This window comes from Strigops habroptila, chromosome 7 (assembly GCF_004027225.2).
Source record: "Strigops habroptila isolate Jane chromosome 7, bStrHab1.2.pri, whole genome shotgun sequence".
Classification (NCBI taxonomy): Eukaryota; Metazoa; Chordata; class Aves; order Psittaciformes; family Psittacidae; genus Strigops; species Strigops habroptila.
This window is the reverse complement of record NC_044283.2, coordinates 27,643,215-27,660,817: the sequence shown is the minus strand read 5'-3', so window position 1 is coordinate 27,660,817 and position 17,603 is coordinate 27,643,215. Positions and strand designations below refer to the sequence as shown.

The following is a 17,603-nucleotide window of genomic DNA, read 5'->3' as shown; positions in this document are numbered from 1 at the left end:
TCAGTATTTGGGGATTTTAATGCAGATTTGAATATAGAAAAGATCACATGTTTTTCAATCTGTATAGAACTTGAAAAATGTCTTAGGTGGCAACTTTAAGGAACTTGTACCAACCAAGTTGCATAACTGTGTTAAATGCATTCAGAAACGTCTTGGACACTGAGCTGCTTTCATAGAAGTAGCAGAACCATGCAGGCTGCCACTCAGATGTTCAGAGTGAGTATTAGTTGATCTCAGAGTGTACAGTCTTTGGTAGCGAACGAGGCGGGAATATTACCTAGTATTGTGTCTGTGGATCTCTACTCCGAGTCTAGTAGATAACAAAACTTTCGATCATACAATGATACATATTCCCAAATGTGGAAAGCATTAAGGTAAGGAACACTCTTCTATACTAATGTCTCTTTCCCCGCCTCCTTGAGCTTTCTGCTCCAAATGCAAGGTATCTTTCATAATGGCTTCTTTAAGCTAAATATAGAACAACATTTAAACAACATTTAAACTGCCCCCAAATGAAAACAAACCAGGCGCATATGGAGAAGTAGCCCTAGGGATAAAGTGGACATTTGGACAAAATGAAGCAGGTTATTTCTGTACTTGGCGTTTTCTGGAGGAGGTGGTTTGAGTAGTTTAAGTGGTAAATATAGCATCAGAGTCTGTGCAGAACAGAACTTAATAAGTGTTAGTGTCTTCGTAGCTAGTGGTTAAAACCATGTGAGAATGCAAATGCTTTAATTGTGGTGCTGTTAGACAGTGTTTATAAAGCTGGTGCATAGACTTTCTGAATGATAAGTGCTATCTTTCAAATGCAGATGAACACTCTGTGCACTTAATGAAAATTAAGAGCTATTGAACTCTGTCAGATAGGAATTTGGAAATACACCGTGCGTTTTAGTAGTGCTTAAAATGGTCGCAGTGCTAAATACGGCACTTCTGAGAGCGCAGAGTTTAGCGTGTGTTAGTTAATATATAGGCTTGTTGTTGTTTGGTTTTCTTATCAGCCCGTGCAGTTAGACGCCTTTAAAATCTGCCTTGGAGCAGCTGGCAGGTGACGTGCTGGTGCTGGCACCACCCAGGTTCAACGTGACATCACCAGGAGAAGTCCACCTCTGTGCTCAAGGAAGTTGATGTGGGAGCCACGCTGTGTAATGGGCAGCTAAACTACCGGATTCAGTAAATGCACAGAACGCAGAGGCATGTGAAAATGGAGTTCCTGAAAAAAATTGTTCCCACTGTTGCTTCTGGAGAGGTAGATCTGGATGTTGGGAGTCCTGCCCGTGAAACCTCCCCAAGGCTACTGAAGATGAGACGTGTCAGGCTGTTTGCATTAGGGCAGACAATAGATGAAGATAAGGAGACACATGTTTTACATCCCGGTTACAGTATGTATCCATGCTATCAACCCGGTAAAAGCAATTACTAAGCTTTTTCTTCCGATCATAATTATTTTGCTAAATTGACAAATTTGGTTATAAAAGGCCTTTTTATCAGAGTCGCTATGATAATGGTGTCTTAAGTTTTAGAACTGTTTTATCATTGACACGCTATTGTGTTAGTGACCTATTTGAAAGCAATTTTACAGGATTTCTAGAGTGCTCCTTGTCTTTGCATGCCTGTGTGACTTCTCCCACCTCCCTCCCTTTTTGGGATGAGTATCCCTATTTAAGTATTTAAATTGTAATGTAGCTATGATTAGGCGCTAAGAGTTGTCTAGACAGACTTGTGCTGCACAGAGCTGACTGCAAGTTCAAGCTTCATGCCATCTTTTCCCTGCCTGGTTTTCAAATCCCCTGAGTTTTCAAAGGCTTTCCTTATAGAGTTTTTTAATCTCAAAGATGTTTATGCTTTCCTTTTTTAGTGTGTTGAAGATTGCAGGGTATTTTGTAAACACAATATGCAAGTTAAAGAAGTAAAGTAAAAATATGGACATCACATAGGGAATTTTTAACTTAAGAACATGGGTAAGCTTGCGTGTATGAAGATATATATTTACTACCTGTAAGTGTCTAAATATTACAGTGTATTTTGCTGATAAAAAGAAGTAGAGTTGAGTTAATGTACCTTTTTCAGATAGTTCAACTGGGTGGCAGTGGAAAAAAATCCAGTTTTACTTGTGTGTTTTTCTTCCTTTTGCTGTCAGCTAAAATAGTACGGTCTTGAGCCTTTATGGTCTTGGAACCTGATGGTTATCAGATGCTCAGTTTTTACCCTTTGGTATGCGGTGGCTATTTTCAGGAATTAGTGTGGCATTGAAATTTGCTTCCTTATGTGTCTAACTGCAAAGATGGGAGATGGTGACATTCATCTTGTTGGGTGGTGAACTTTGAGCTTAAAATAGGAAATTAAGTTTGTGGTGGGAGAAGGGGGTTTCCCTGGAAAAGACTTCTCTTAGCCTTTCTGATGGTAAGGTAAACCACTTTTTTTAATGTGTTAGGTTGAGTAACATTGGCAGCAGTGGAAGGCAGGGACGGTTCTGTTTTGTTAAACACGTTCCTGTGTGTAACAAATTAGACCAAGTTGATGTTGTAATCGTATGCACTACTGAAGGCTTCTTACAGAATGTAAAGTCTGTTAAGACTGTTATTGCCTGTATGCTTGAAAACTCTGATGAGAAGCTTGCGGTGTCTGGCAGGGTGATGTTCTTTTAGTCAGGTTCATGTCCTCATTTAACTTTGGATGCTGTAGAGCTCTGAAGTTCATAGTTGAATGTCACCGTGGTGTGCACAGCCTAAATGTCTCCATAGGTGTATCTCATACTCAATTCTGCTTTTATGCTATATTATGGTTTCTTTATAGCACTTTTTAAAAAATTATTTTATTTCGAATGTTATAATTTCAGAATAAATAGAATTGTCTTTGTGTCAGGTTAAAAGAAAATGCTATAGGCTGAAGTTTGTAGACAACAGATGCCTTCATCTAACCTTGTTCAGTGTTTTCTCAACAGTTTGAGCAAATGAGGATAATAAACATAGAATACACCAGTCCTACTCTTGAAGATGAATTCTCCTTTCTTGCTCATTAAATATTTGCCAAATGGTGATTATTAGGAGTGATTTTGTGGAAATGGGTACTGCCTGACTAATTTCACTTAATAGTGTGATGTCGTCATTTGCGAAATGCAGACTTATCGTCTGCTCTGGGATCATGCTTTTACAATACCAGATAGTAGCTGAATCCTCTTTAAATTATCTGCTTATTTCTATTTTTGTATCTTGGTAATGGAATGAACTGCTCGGCTGGAAGAGAGCAAAAGGACTGTTGTGTTTACCAGCTGCGTATGCTGCAGAAGGCAGGTGCCAGCAAAACAGGTAATAAAACAATAGAATGATCTGGGGGGGTGAGGTGTTAGGGGGGATGTGAGTAAACATTTACTTGTTTAATGTCAGCAGATGTGGTGTTAATGCACCACCAAACTTAGTATAATGAAGCTGTTCAGGATCTCTGTAGGTTTTTGAAGTTGAGGTGGTTTGTCCTTGTAGTTACGTGTGAAAGTGGGAGGTTTTGTTGTATTTTTTTAAACTGTTCTTCCTTTCTGTTCCTTATTGTTGCTGTTCAGGAACATTTTGTATTTCTGAGAATTTAGTTGAAATACTGAGTATGATGACTATTTTAAAGTGTAAAAGGTTAGAAGGTCTTAAACCAAATAAAAAAACCCCTATTTCTGGCATCCAAAGCATAAAAGTATTATTTTGATAATACTGCTTGGGGTTTGCATGTATCTGACCTAAATATTATGTGTGGAATTCAAGTGATGAGATTTTTTTTTTTTTAAGGATTAAAATATGTATCAGTATTGCCTTTCAAAATGTTAATTTAATTGTTTTATAGCCAAAACCAAGACCATAGAAATATATTCTGTGATACATCTTGTAAATGCTTCTGTCAGAGTGGTTTCAAGTGTATTTTAGAAATCTAATATAAGAATATTAGAACTCTGGAAAAAAAAATACATCTCACTCCCCAGAGTGTTTGCATATGATTGTATGGATTACAACAATTAATAGATGTTAGGAAAAGAAGAATCTTCTAAAATATGCTGTAGTGATTAAGAGTTGACATGGTCTCAGTTTCAAATCTTCTGTCTCAAAACAGCTACAATCAAATCAAACATAGAAAGACGAGCTTGGAAGATCCAGGGAAAGTATTTTCATGTACTGAAACCCACATACAAATGTGTACATGTACAGACACATCTATAAGCTGTTTGATATTGTTTCTTTTGCTGTTTATAGTGTTAAGGAAGGGGAGTTGCTGTGGCTGCTCTGTGCAAACTGGCAAGCGGCACCGTACCTGCGGTGGGTGAAATACACCCTTCTGTTGCAGCTCTGTGTCGTAAGGCAAGGTAGTTAACACTGTGGAACACTTCCTGGCCAACTCTGTAAGTCAAATCTGCAGTAACAGCACAAGAGATGTTAAATTTATCAGTGATGTGAATATTCCCGTTGCTCAGGGTACCCACGTTATTTCTGCATATGGAAAATGTTTCCTTTTGCGAACATTAAACCTGCGTCCCTTCAAGTGCTTCTGTTGGGGGAGCAGAAATAAGCTGACAGAAATGTGTTCTTTGATGGTAAAGTGAGTAACAGAGCTGTAAGTGCAGGGGCAGGGTCCACATAAGCTGCCTATAAGCGCTGTGTCCCTGTGGTACCAGGAACTCCGCCAGACACGTTCCGCTCCATTTTACATCTCTGACCAGCCTTTACAGCGGAGGCTGACCTGGAGTCCCAGCGTCTGTCTGGGATAAAAGTTAGTTCTGTACCTGAGTTCTGATTTTCTGTTTGAGGAGACTGAAAGGGTCAATGGATAACTAAACACCAGGACTTCACCCCTGCCCAATCTGTTTGCTGCTTGCTGTTGCTCTGAACATAGTTCGGAGACTGCTCCATCACACGGTTTGGAATCTGGAATGCGTTTACGTGGAAATCTGTAACTCTCTCTGCTGTTTTCTTATCACAGCAGATAGTATTGTTTAGCTTGAGTAATGCTCCAGGAAATAGTTCTGCGTATATTTTCCATAAGAAGTAATAAGGAACCTTTCCTAAGGGCCTCTGGAACCTGCTCTTGGCTCTCTTTGCAACAGAATATAGGGAAAGGAGATTTTGGTTAGATTTTTGAGTGCAGTTTTACAATCGGATCAGGCTGATCTAACAGTTTGCTGCTGGTGAAAAGGGCGGTCTTGCTCCCAGCTGTGCAACCCTTCCCTATCTCCTGTTGGGCACTGGTGTGGCCTTTCCCTGAGCTGATTCATTTCATGAAGTCAGCAGAAAATGGTCTAATATTTTTATTAGTATTTTTAAGAATTGACAAGGGGAATCAACTCACTGGGAGGGCCTTTTTGGTCAGTAGTGGGGGCAGCAGTAGATGTCTTACCATCACTAAAAGTAGCAGTCACCTTCTGGATACCCTCTGTTTTAAATATATTGATTTGTGGAAAACAAACTCCTGAATATTTTAAATGGAAAAGCAAGCATCTCTCCAGAGTTTTATTCTAAGTGCAGTGATGATATGTTTTATTATTACTGCTTATAAGCAGATAGAGTGACCATTGGGTAAATGTTTTTTAAGTAAGGCATTTGCTTAAGATAGAGTCAATAATGAACTGACATAATGTCCAGCAAGTCTCTTTAAAAGTAAGCCCAAGTGCAAAGGGAGTATGCCTCCGACTTGTTCAATTTACCATTAATATGGAAAATCGACTATAGTTATATTTAATTGTTAAAAAGAAAATGGTATGACTTAGTTCTAGGAGATATCTCAAACATTTTTAGCCCTATTTTTTTTGAGTTCTGATTTTTTTTATCCCATTGTGTACTTGGCTGTATACCTAATACACTTCTACTGTAGTTGTTTCAGGCTTTCATCTGAAGAATAAACATGCAGAAATTTACAATGAATATACTCTTTTCCTACAGTGTTTGTGGTTTTTGCTGTTTGCTTGGATTTTTTCCTCAAAACTTATCTTTACCTTGTCCCAAAGAATGACAAAGTAATTGTAACTTAGTGTTTCATTCAAGGTAGGTGACAGTACAACTCAAAGGTACATCTAGAAGTGCTTTTTCTTCATACTTGACAGCTACTTTACTGTATGGATTTCATGAGGAGGTAATTTATTAGTTTTCCTCTGAAATGTGAGCCGAGCTTACAATTTTTTTAATGCCATTGTCTACTTAATAGATTATCTCTGCATCACATTTCTCAGAGGTGTTTTTTTTTCGAATGCTGCTTCTGCATGTCGGTAATCCTGGCTTTTTTCTGTTCTATTTGTCTTTCTGTCTTGCAGATCATAAACTGAAAAGTCAGAAGTAATATGAACATCTGTTCATTAAGGGGGAAAAAATGTTAGAGGTGATATTGGACAATATTTACCTGCAAATATTCTTTAAAACAGTATCTTTAGGCGGCTACTTTAAGATAACACTCTTAAAACTTAGGGTATTGTAGGTAAAGTAGATCTCTCTTTACCTTACCAATCCACAGTTACTTCAAGATAGTTGGGAGAGGCATAAAATAAAGCTTTTGACTTGAAAGAGAGGGGGAGAGGAGTGATGGTATGTGGAAAATGTGAGAAAATTTAACATAGAAAACCAAGCAAGTCTTCAGAAGATTCTGCAATGGCTGATTGAGGGGAGCTGTGAAGTGCTAAAGTCGACAAGATGTAGAGAAACTCATTGCAAAATATGCTACTGTAAAACCGTTCTGTCTATGATATACTGGTAATACAAGGACACAAAAGTGTTCTTTTAAATTCTCTGTGTCTAAAGTTGTTCACAGGCTTTGAAAGCAACATTTTGAGGGGGAGAGAAGCGTTTAGCATGTTGTTCCTTTTTGATTCATACTGTAAATCTCTTGCATTAGAATGGATTTTAAAGCATACCTGTGACTCTGCTGTCTGCTTCTGTAATCTCTGTCAGTGATCCAAGGTAGAGCCTGTAACAGGCTGGACAGCAGATAAAATTGAAATCTCAGCTCATTTGTAAGGAGCAATTTTCCTTTAAGTAAAAAACTGTTATTCTTTAAAAAACACATTCAAATCTATCACTGGGCTAAAAAATCAAAAATAATACCCCCCTAATGACCAAGAAAGTATTTGTATGGTCAATACAGTATTTACCAGCTGGATTAAATCAGCAGTTGCATATAAAGATGACATCAGCAATTCAGATTAAAGTTAGAGAAAGATTATAATTTGAATATTTTGTTTAAACAGTTCTTCGTTCTTCAGTTGAAAAAGAAAAAAAGTGGATGTTTCAAATGCGAAAGTTTCAGTTTATAGGTCATCTAACTAGTCTTTATCTCCTCTAGGGATGTGTTTTTTCTGTTCCTAATGAAAATGTGGATTGTAAACAGAAGAGGCAGATATGACATTTTTCAGTAATTCGTGATACTTTTGATGGCTGTTGGCAGTTTCTGTTGGCTGCACTTGTTAGCTGTTTTATGTCTTGATTTGTAGGCTTCTGTGTCTCTAGTTTCTTTTGTTTTAAGCTCTTCCATAGCGGAATGATTCTTACCCTGTGAGTGCTAGCTTTATATGTGTTCCTTCTAAAAAGTATTTCATGGATCCAAACTGAGGGAAAATAATTTCAACTATCTCATCTTAATCAAGGGCTACTTTGGAAAGCCTCTCCATTTTCAGTAAATGGTATTCTTTGTGTGTCTAACTGAAACACTGAATAGCTTTTTAGTTGCCCTTCGATTAAGGAAGTGCCACAAGTGCCTTCTTCAGATGGGAATGTATTTTCTCAATTAGTAAGTGCTGTTGAAGAATACCTGTCATTTGGGAAGTAGTATTTGTGGCTTTGTCTGTTTTACTTGACATGCGTCTTCTTGCTCTCCAGCTGAGTTCTAAAACGTCCCTGCAAGCAGAGGCCTTCCCAGATAAGAGGGTTCTCGTCTCGTGCTTGAAGGTTTTTGGTGTCTTTATTTATTAGTAAAAGAAAGAGAAATCCACATGCACTACTGATTTGAAGAGACAGGTGAAACTTCCAGAAAGCCTCATTGCTTTAGCAGTGGTACCTTCTAAAGGGTACCTGTCTGCAGCAGGTTTTCATGAAACACTCTGGATATTCAGCACTTGGTGTGCCCTCACTATAGGCTGTATGATACCCTTTATATATAGATACTACATAAATAATGGTAATTCTTTAGCTCATTAGTACCAGCGAGGTCTTTAGTGACAAGCACTTGCGTTGGACCCTGATTGCTTTGGAGACGTCCATTGCTTATTAAGACCGGTATGGCAATACGAGCTTTAGATACTTCAGCATCAGGATGCTGTTGCAGTGTCATATTAGACACTGATCCGAAACTGACTGGTGTCTCTTGGCATCTCTTAAGATGCACTGGGGTGAGCCTTGTCTAAGTTACTTCTTTAAGAAAGTGACTGGCTGAAGGAAGAGTGGTTTTAGTTTCAAAATACTGTTTAACTTGAAAGCAGGAAATTAGGGAAGTAAAACATATAAAAGCAGCTCATAGCTTGTATAAAAAACAGTGTATTTGTCAGTATGTTGTTTTCTATTGGCTAGAATTAGTTTTAAAGTCTTTCACCCCCCCCCCCCCCCCTTTTTTTTTTTGGCTGGGGTTTCCATAAGCTCTTATTTCATGGAAGAAGCAATGTAGAACTGAGTAGTTTAACTTGCTCAGAAGTTTGTGAAATTTATACCATAATACATTTGTAGGTAGATTGTATGTTTGGAAAGTGAACATGTTCAGGTCAATTACTGAGAGAAATGAACAGTATGTTAGTACTCCATTAGGAAAAAACAAACCTGACAAATAGAGAGCAGCCAGTTCCCTGAACAGAAAAAGCCTAAGCATATTCTCCATTTTACCTGAACATGCTTCTACCACCTGATTTCGGTTTGTCACTTTTCTATAACGGGTGTGGGTTGCAGTGGAGCGCTGCTGTCCCTTTCCATGTGATCTACTCTGCTGGATGCAGGTGGCTGGATGGAGCGTTGCATGCAGCCTTGAAGGTGAAGCATTGAGTTCTGTGGCTGCTGGGTGGTCTCTCCCAGTGCTGGCACAAGTGAGATGCTGGCAGAGGCTGTTCTGTAGCTCACCAGCTGAGGTGCGTGAGGGAACTTTGTGCTGTGGACTGCTTGCAAAACTTCCAGACAAATGCAGCCTTGTGCAGTTTCAGTGTGTCTTAGGTGTTTGGTAGCTGACTGTTGCCTTTGGGTTTGTTACTACTTATTTTCTCTCCTCCTGACTTCTGTATTTCTTTTCTTGCTTTTCTTCAATTTAACAGCACTCATGCCGAGGGTAAAGGTTCAGAAATGACACTAGGGAATTCCATTAATTCTGACTTTGCAAATCAATGTGTATATATTACTTACATTTTTTAAATCTGAAAAGCATTTCTATTCTGTATTTCTGCTTCAGATTCCTACAAGAGTATCTATTTCGCAGAGATGTGAAAGCTCTAAAACTCAGCATTAAAAGCACTTAATTGTTTAAATCTTGGCAATTAAAGCATTAAAAAACGCAGTGTAAACATTTGTTGGCTTTGGAGTGAAGAAATAGGCCAATTCAGTTCAACTGTGGAGAATGCCATGTTAATGTAATTATTTTACTTATGATATTGGGTGTCGGAGCTCCTTATGCTCCTGCCTCGTGTAGCTGAAGCATCGCAAATGGCGATTTCAGGAGTTGAAACCTCAAGGGAAAATCGCCTGTTCATGCTTTGCCCCTGCTTGTTTACCTTCTCTTGCCTGTACCTACAGCTTTCAAAGTCCTCCTACTCTGTGTGCAGAGCTTGTAAAAGCTGCTATCTACATAGGGATTTAAGCTACGGTGGAGTTAGTTGGTAGGCTTGTGCTTGTGATGAGATTTAGCTACCTGAAGTAGTTCCTGCTTGTAACTGTGCAGCCCTCCATCCATTTGCCTACTGTTAGCACCCTGTGGCAAAGGTGGCTGAACCAGACCTACATCTGCATTACGTGGGGCTGTAAAGTGCTTTAACATATAAACAGGTGTGGGCTGCAGGCTGCCAACACCAGTGGCTCAGGAGCAAATGCTCGACTTTGCTTATGATGGAGGGAAGAAGGCAGCAATTTATCTCCTGATGCAGGGTAAGGCAATTACATGAGTACCTTCAGCTGCTGCATGAGTCTAGTGGGAGTCTGCAGCTGAGAACATTTTCTACCCAAGTAGTACTGCACTCATGGGGCTTAACAGACTTCTGTGCTGAGTTTCCCCCTGTAGGTAATCCACTTTAGCTTTTATTTTTTACGTTTTCTTGCGTGAGTTCTAAACTCTTGGGTTTTTTTGGCATCCCTTCTCCCTCCTCCCCCCTAAAAACCCCACCTTTCCATAGGGATAGAGTAGCTGATCCTCACATAGTGCAAATACGATGTTTCCCATAAAAGTGGCGCAGTCATCCAGCAGCTTGGGAGGAGCAACTAAAATAGAAACATAACTGGTTCGTAGCAGTTGTCCTAAGGCCTTGTAGGGTAACAAGAGTTAAGCCTTTTCCTAGTCTATCCATTTAAATGCCCAGCAACTAAGCAGGGATTTTCTGTGTTGCTCCATAACTGTTTCTGGGTTCTACTTCAAAGGTTGGTGAAAAGTGGGGTGTTGGTATTTAGTGCTGACACAGTACAGAATTGGGTAGATCAGATCTTAAGGCAGTTATTTCAGGTTGTCCAACACAGGCAGAACCATACTCATCGCGCTTTATGCCTTTAAAGTTTATTTGGAAGATTGAAATTGAGCATCTGAGAGGGAGTAAATCACTGAATTCTCTAGAATTTTAACTACAGGGATGCCTGTGAAAATTGACCCTTGGATTTGTCAGGCTCATGAGATACAGTAACAGCTCTAGGTTCATTTATCACTTCACCTGTCTCATTTCCTCTTGGAGAGAGGTTCATTAGATATCTCAGCTGCCTGCTGGGTTGTTTGAAATGTTTCACCTTTTTAGTACTCCTTCGTTTCCTTGTAATCTTATGATGTTTGCTGGTCTGGAAAGCTGGATTTTCAGGAAGGACCAGATTGACATCTCTTTAGTCTAAATCCCTACAAAGGTGGTAGGGTCCTTGTTAAACTACCTTGAAAGCTGATTGATTCCCCCCCTGACCCCCCCCCCCCCCCGGGTTTAATTATTATTTCTTTAAAGTCGTGGGTGATTTTTTTTATTTTATATTTTGTTTGTCTTTTTTTAAGGTAGGATTACTACTCAAGATAACGTTAACTGAAAAGTTACATATTAACAGCATCCTCTTTGATCTTACTCAGAGGCTCTGCAAGAAAGCTGTACATCTTCAGTGTCCTTCTGGAACTAGTTGGAAAACTCATAATTACAATTTACATTAAATGGGAAACACTATTTGAAGTTCTTTGCCTGAATGCATTTTCTGTCAGTCTGTATCATCCTGAAGATGAATGTAGTAGGATTGAAAAACCTCAAAGAAACTTTTGGAAGCAACAGTGACTGCATGTTTTTACATAACTTAAAAGAATGCCTTTAGCTGTGTTTTTTAAGTGGAATATTTATGCTGGAATTATTAATGCAAAATATTTTGTAGAGGCATAAGTAGGCAGATTATATTCTGTTAGCTCAGCCAGCCCAGTAGCAAAGAGCAAAAACTGCATTAGGGGTTGGGGGAGGGAGGTAGTGTGGTATGCATGTACTCCTAGAGAAAAAAACCTGTTTTAGAACCAGGGAATAACACCTTGGGGGGGGGAGGAAGGGAGAAATAGCCTAAAAAATCTGTCATGTTCCCTGTGAAACATAAATGAATGACATATAAAACGCTATTCCTTTGTCATTTACAAGCAAACTTTAGAAAGTTAAATATTGCTCGCTCTTTTAAGATAACATACTCAGCAATATCTCCAGTCATGAAAATCCCCATACCTTTTCAGTCTGTAAAGGTGAAGCTGAAACAACATTGTGTGAACCATATTAAAGTATCTTTTTTTTGGTCTCATATATTGGTCTTTGCCAGAGGCCAGAGCTCTGGCAGTTATACAGTTGTTGTGCACTGCACTTACTTGATGTGTATTGTTCAAAATAGTTGCCAGTGATGTTTTTGGGCAGCTCCAAGAAAATGGTCTGATGCTTCTTTAATTAAAGAAAAGCTGTACAAACAACCTTTGCATATGCATTTGTAGTACATGTATTGGTCCTAGTAAGTATAATGATCCTTTTGTAAGTGTGTTTATTAAATTCTGAATTCTACAAATAAAGAAAAGGAAACTTCTGTTATCTCTACTATCTACAGCATGATAGTGTCTGGTCTCTTAGATTGCTTGGGTGCTATAGCTTCTTGTAACACTCAGGCAAACCTTGCCTCTCATGTGACTGGGCTTACTGTACGTGTACTGAATATTACACCTACAGGGTATGTGTTCTTGAAGTGCTGAATTGTCATTGCTTGTATAGGTCAAGCGTGCCATGGGTGAGCAGTACCACGAATGGATGGTCTAATGCTTCCCAGAGCAGCTGGGCTTGCTGCACATGCATCTCTTAATGTATGGGTCTATTTGCAGCCTCAAGCCTGCAGACTTAACATTGCTGAAGCAGCTCAAGCAATTTGCTTTGCTTGCGGCCATCCTCTTTTCTAAAAGGTCTTCCTATCTGAGCAAAAAGCATGGCGTGGACTGGACACTTGCATTAATCATTTTAGTAGAGAGCAAACAGCTTGCGTTTGCAGATTGAGCACTTCTGCTTTACTACACCTACAGTCCTATTCTTGTCACGCTCTTTTAAGAGCTTACTGATACCAGTGTGCTCATTCACATGTACCTCACCTAGACTCTTGAGAAAGTATCAAAGCCATAGATATTACGGTAGTCTGCTCCCTTTGATAGTGAAATTTATAACTGGTCCAGAATCAAAAGGTATGCAAATATTGGGATCAGTATATAAACTATGTATTTCTTGGAATTCTGTAATGTCCAGCCTAGTAATATAATTATGTACAAATCCTCAGTTTCAGAGGGGTGTTTTGATTATTTTTCTTACATAAACCAGCTCCAGATCAAAGCTGTTGCCTTACACTTAAATACAACCTCTCTGGGTAGTAAAATAATAATCTTATGGAAGACTTCCCATGTAAGTACTCCAAAGAAATAGGTATTTTTAGACTCTCTCACAGTGGACATACTTGTTGCTCCCAGTTTTAAACAAAATGTACTTCCCAGAAGTCTGTTTCATTTTGCTCTCTGGAAATGAGAACTGGAAAAGAATCCGTGCTGTAAATGACTACTTTCTCCCCACCCCACCCCTTTTAGAAATACGTGCTGGTGATCTCTTGTAACTCTACTCAGTGACTTTTATTGGACTCTTCTCAGTGAATTAGCCTTGTCTCCGCTTGGCAAGATCCAGAGGCTTGTGATCTATGGTTTTTCTTTCCTGCTTCTACTATTCTTGCTTTGAAAATTAAAAGGTTACATTTTAAGCTTTGATTTATCCTGAGATCTTCTGTTTATTCTAGTATCTGGTAGGTTATTTCATTAACTCAATTCAACGGCAAAACAAAACCCAAAAAGTCTGAAATTGCAGTGGTTGTCATCTATACATCTTTGATTATAAAAGCATGTAAATTGGGTTGTGAAGAAGAAGTGTTAGAAGGCTTGAGCACAATTGTATAATAAGATAATGCTTATGACAGTGATGCTTATATGATAATGCTAAGATACTGACAGATCCATTACCCTCTTGTTAAATGGTCTTGCACTGGTATTTGTTTTTTTGGGAGGAGGGGCAGTAAAAGTATTTTTAAATCTTGTAAACTAATGATGTCAATTGAATAAAACTTACTATATGTGCCTAAGTGTATGAAAACACACGTGTGTTCCTATAGTATTGAAAGAAGATTTTTCATTTCAAAATACTTCTGTTCTAATATTAAGTATTTGTAGTACTCATTACTTAAATTTTTGGAAGAAAAAGAAGCCTGTGCTCTTGGTATGTACAGTTCTCAAACTATTCTTAACATCCTGGAAGTTCTTAATGGGCTAATATTTTCTGTTGAGCTAACTGCATTTAAAATTAATTGCTGGTATCCTTGAGCAAGCCCTGTCGACAGTGATCAGTAGCTGGTATTATGAATAAGTAATAGTGCAACACAATCTTAGATGCTGTGGCAGAAAGCCATGTAACTTGCTTGGCCAGACACATCAATATCGTAAATAAATGCAAATTTTAAAAAATTTCCTAACATTCATTAACTTTTGAAACTGCTTTATGGAAATACTGGCAGCTCTTCTGTTTGAAAGTCTTCTTAACAGGACTCCAGAAGGTGGAAGGTTGAGATTAATGTTTCTGTGGGGTTCTTTTACTGTATCTCCTAGGGTTTCTGGGATGATTGTTTTGTAATAAGTTTCTGGCACTAATAACTTAAAGAATAAAAGCTGAGGGGGGAAAAAGGGCAACTACAAAGAACCCAAAGTGTATTTTAGAAAGTCGTTATTTTTGAGGTGCTGGGAGAGTTGGCTCATGATTTCGGAATGCATGCTGTTAACAAGGATTCCTTTGAAGAACTCTCTGTAGCCCACTGTTAAAGGCAGTCAGAGACCAACCATAATTAATAGAGTCTTTCAAATTAGTGGTGAAATTCATCAGCCAGTTCTAAAATCTGACCTTTATATCCTACTCATAACAAAATACAACCTCTGTATCTTACTAAGAGGAAAAAGGAGTGCTTGACGTGTACATTTGAATGTATTCATAAAAGAAGTGATGAAAAAGGAGTATGAGGTACTATATAAGCAGCGTTACCTGAAACAGGCTTATGACAGGGGACAGGCTTGGTGCAATGTCCCAAAGAGTTACTCTGTGCGGATGTGCATTCTATACCCTATCTGATAGAGGTAGCAATTAAATAGCTTATTATAGAAAAACATTTATGGTGGGGTTTTTTTTTTTTTCCTTGGGGAAATTTGGGTTATTTTTAATCTCTGAAAACTGAGTGATCACACCAGTCTCTTAATAAAACTATTCACCTCCTGAATGGATGTCAGACAGCAGCTGTCTTGATGGTTGAATGGGCAAGAGCAGTTGACACTCTCTGCTCTTTCTCCAATTTCCTTCTGCTGGCGTGTTAGACCTGTTATGTAGAACTGATTAGTTGGACATTGACTGATCTATCACTGACTCCCTGTTAGTGATAATTATTTTGTCTTTGGGGGAGGGAAGGTGTATAGAGTAAACAAAACAAAACCACAAAAAAGCCCCACCAAACAAAACACAACACCCTAAAGATCACAAATAACCAAAAACCATGCCAAAATAAAACAAACAAACAAACCCCAACCCACAACAACACAAACCTTAAATGTGTTTGATGTACACCATTCTTAATCTTTTCAACAACTTCAGGTAACTCTAGTTCATCTGAGGGCACAGATATGATTTCTTCCTCATGGCTGGGTTACTCTCAGTACAGGGTTGAGGAGCAGTTCTGAAACTGTAGGGTGGTTTGGTTTTTTTATATTGGCTAAATCTGCTTTAAGTTAATCAGTGTACCTTGGGCCAGTATAATTTTTTAGTTAATCTCTGTGGTGGTGGTCAAGTTATAGTTTAAATAGTCCTAATTAAATTACTGCTAGCAGCCAGTGTCAGAGTAATCTCAGTATCCAGTTCTCTCAATTTTCTGTATTTGACCCAAGGGTCATTTTACATGTATAGTTTCATGGCAGTTATGGACAGAAGCATTATTTTCTCTATATCACTTCTTCCTGTCCATAGGCAGAGATCTTTCTGAAGCTTTTGTCTACTTTTAGATTTGTGCTTTAAAATCTCAAGACGGAGATGTGTGTTTGACCTGCGTAAGGATGACTCCACAGGCTTGCAGAGATCCACTACGTTTTGGTTGTACCGGGTAGTGTGAGCAGAATGAAGGGGGTTTATCTTGGACTGCTTTGCCCAGTGCTGAACTGGGGAGAGGCTTGTGATGGGGTATCCTGCTTTATCCTGGAAGAGTGGTGGTGAAGCCTGAGCCAGGTCTAAAGGCGGTGTTGGGTTGCACCTCTGGAAACCCAGAACCATCACATCTAAGATACTTTCCATTGTGGCCCCTGAGAGGATGTTGAATGAAGTAAACCATCAGAAACGTCAAAATTGTGTTAAGTCGTTTAAAAGATACTAAGAACCCCCTCCAAACTGCTAATCCCTGTGGGTGTCAAAGCCCCATTGCCGGTAGTTCGCCTGCAGGCCCTGGTGGTAGGCTCGTGACCCTGTGGCCCTTGCTGGGTGCCTGTTCTTCACCTTTGGGGTTTGTTTTTCCTTCTGTTTTTCCAATCTTTAGCTGTGTAAGGCTCACCGTGCTTTTGGCACTGTGCACAGTAATGCTGGGCAGTTTATTTAAAACTCGGTAAAGCGCGAATAGCCTTTTACAGCCCTTTTCGGTTGTGGTCGCAAGCAGCCGTGCGGCACGGCCGCTGCTCGGTCCGTCCGTCCCGTCCGTGTGTCCCGACGCCGGGAAGCGCCGCTGAGGGGCGGCGCGGGGCGGGCCCTGCCGGGCGGGGCGGGGCGCGGTGCCGCCCCCCGGGCGCTGCGTCAGCGGGCGCCGGCACGCTGGTTCTGCGGGTGCCGGGTGCCGCCCGCAGCGCCGGCACCATGCTCAGCCTGCAGGACTCGCTCCTCTTCGAGATCAGCATCAAGTCCCTGCTCAAGTCGTGGAGCGGCAGCGGCTGTAAGTATGCCGCTGGCATCCGCACCCGCAGCGCGTGTGTAGGCACACGCGTATATAGATACGTATTTTAATATTTTTTTGTATGCTGCTGTGTAAAATTACGTGTTAAAGACAGGTTTCTAGTGGTCCCGTGTGCTGGTGCAACTTGGCGTAGCCAGTGTGAGAGGTGGGCAAAGTGTGCTCTCTGCTTCCTAGTTGTCATGTAAGATTATGTATATGGATGTATCTTAATTTTCTCAGGGTGTAGTTGTTTTGGTCTGATAAAGTTCCTTGCACCCTTCCGCTGTCCAAGAGAGGTGACGAGGATGCAGAGTTATCATATGCTTAGTTCTGCCGAGCTCCAGATGCTCCCTTGAAGCAAACCAGTCATTCTCAGACTGTGTTTTACAGGGGGCACTATTTTTATGCCTCAAACCGTTATTATACCTGCAGAAAGTGCCTGCTTTGATCTTCTAAATGGCCAGGATCTACGGTATCTAGGAGGATTTTTTTGTCTTGAATGAACCAGCAGAGGCAAGGATGCTGCTCCTGGTAAAGATAACGGTCTGTCCTTAGATCACCCCTTCACACACGCCTCAATGCAGGGTCTCATCCAGGGAGCTGCTGTGCACTGTGTAGCAGGCTCTGCTGCCGTAAGCACAGCAGCTTAATGACAGCATGCTATGAGATGATAAAGATGACGTAACTGTATGTCAGCAAAGTATTTCCTTTATCTTAAGATTCTTGTATTTGTAAAAATTAAAAAAGCCAAAAGCAGGAGGTGTCTGGTATCACAGATTTATGTTTCATATATTGGTGTATGAGGTGTACTGGGATGCAGAGTTTCCACTCACCAAGCACTTCATCAAAATAACTCCACTGGGATTTTTACCCCAATACAGCATTGTTTGTTTTACTCATCTGTCTTGTTTGAAGGAATTAGTAGCAAGTTGTTTGTTTTATAGTTATTATTAATCAGTGCTA

At 39.8% G+C, this 17,603-nt stretch overlaps 1 protein-coding gene across 9 annotated transcripts in view; it reads left to right on the top strand.

Annotated features, from left to right (window-relative positions):
* The window catches only part of FRYL (FRY like transcription coactivator), a 160,583-nt gene that overhangs the window by 23,583 nt on the left and 119,397 nt on the right, over positions 1-17,603 (top strand). For 3 of the 9 annotated variants that reach the window (XM_030492101.1, XM_030492098.1, XM_030492100.1), the window contains exon 1: positions 1,016-1,382. The exons of 1 other annotated variant lie outside the window; for it this stretch is intronic. In XM_030492101.1, the coding sequence (XP_030347961.1) occupies positions 1,178-1,382 (205 nt within the window). In that variant the 5' untranslated portion in view covers positions 1,016-1,177. Of the gene's footprint in view, positions 1-1,013; positions 1,383-16,593; positions 16,641-17,603 lie in introns of those variants that run through there. 5 more of the 9 variants (XM_030492102.1, XM_030492108.2, XM_030492099.1 and 2 more) reach the window with 4 other exon arrangements.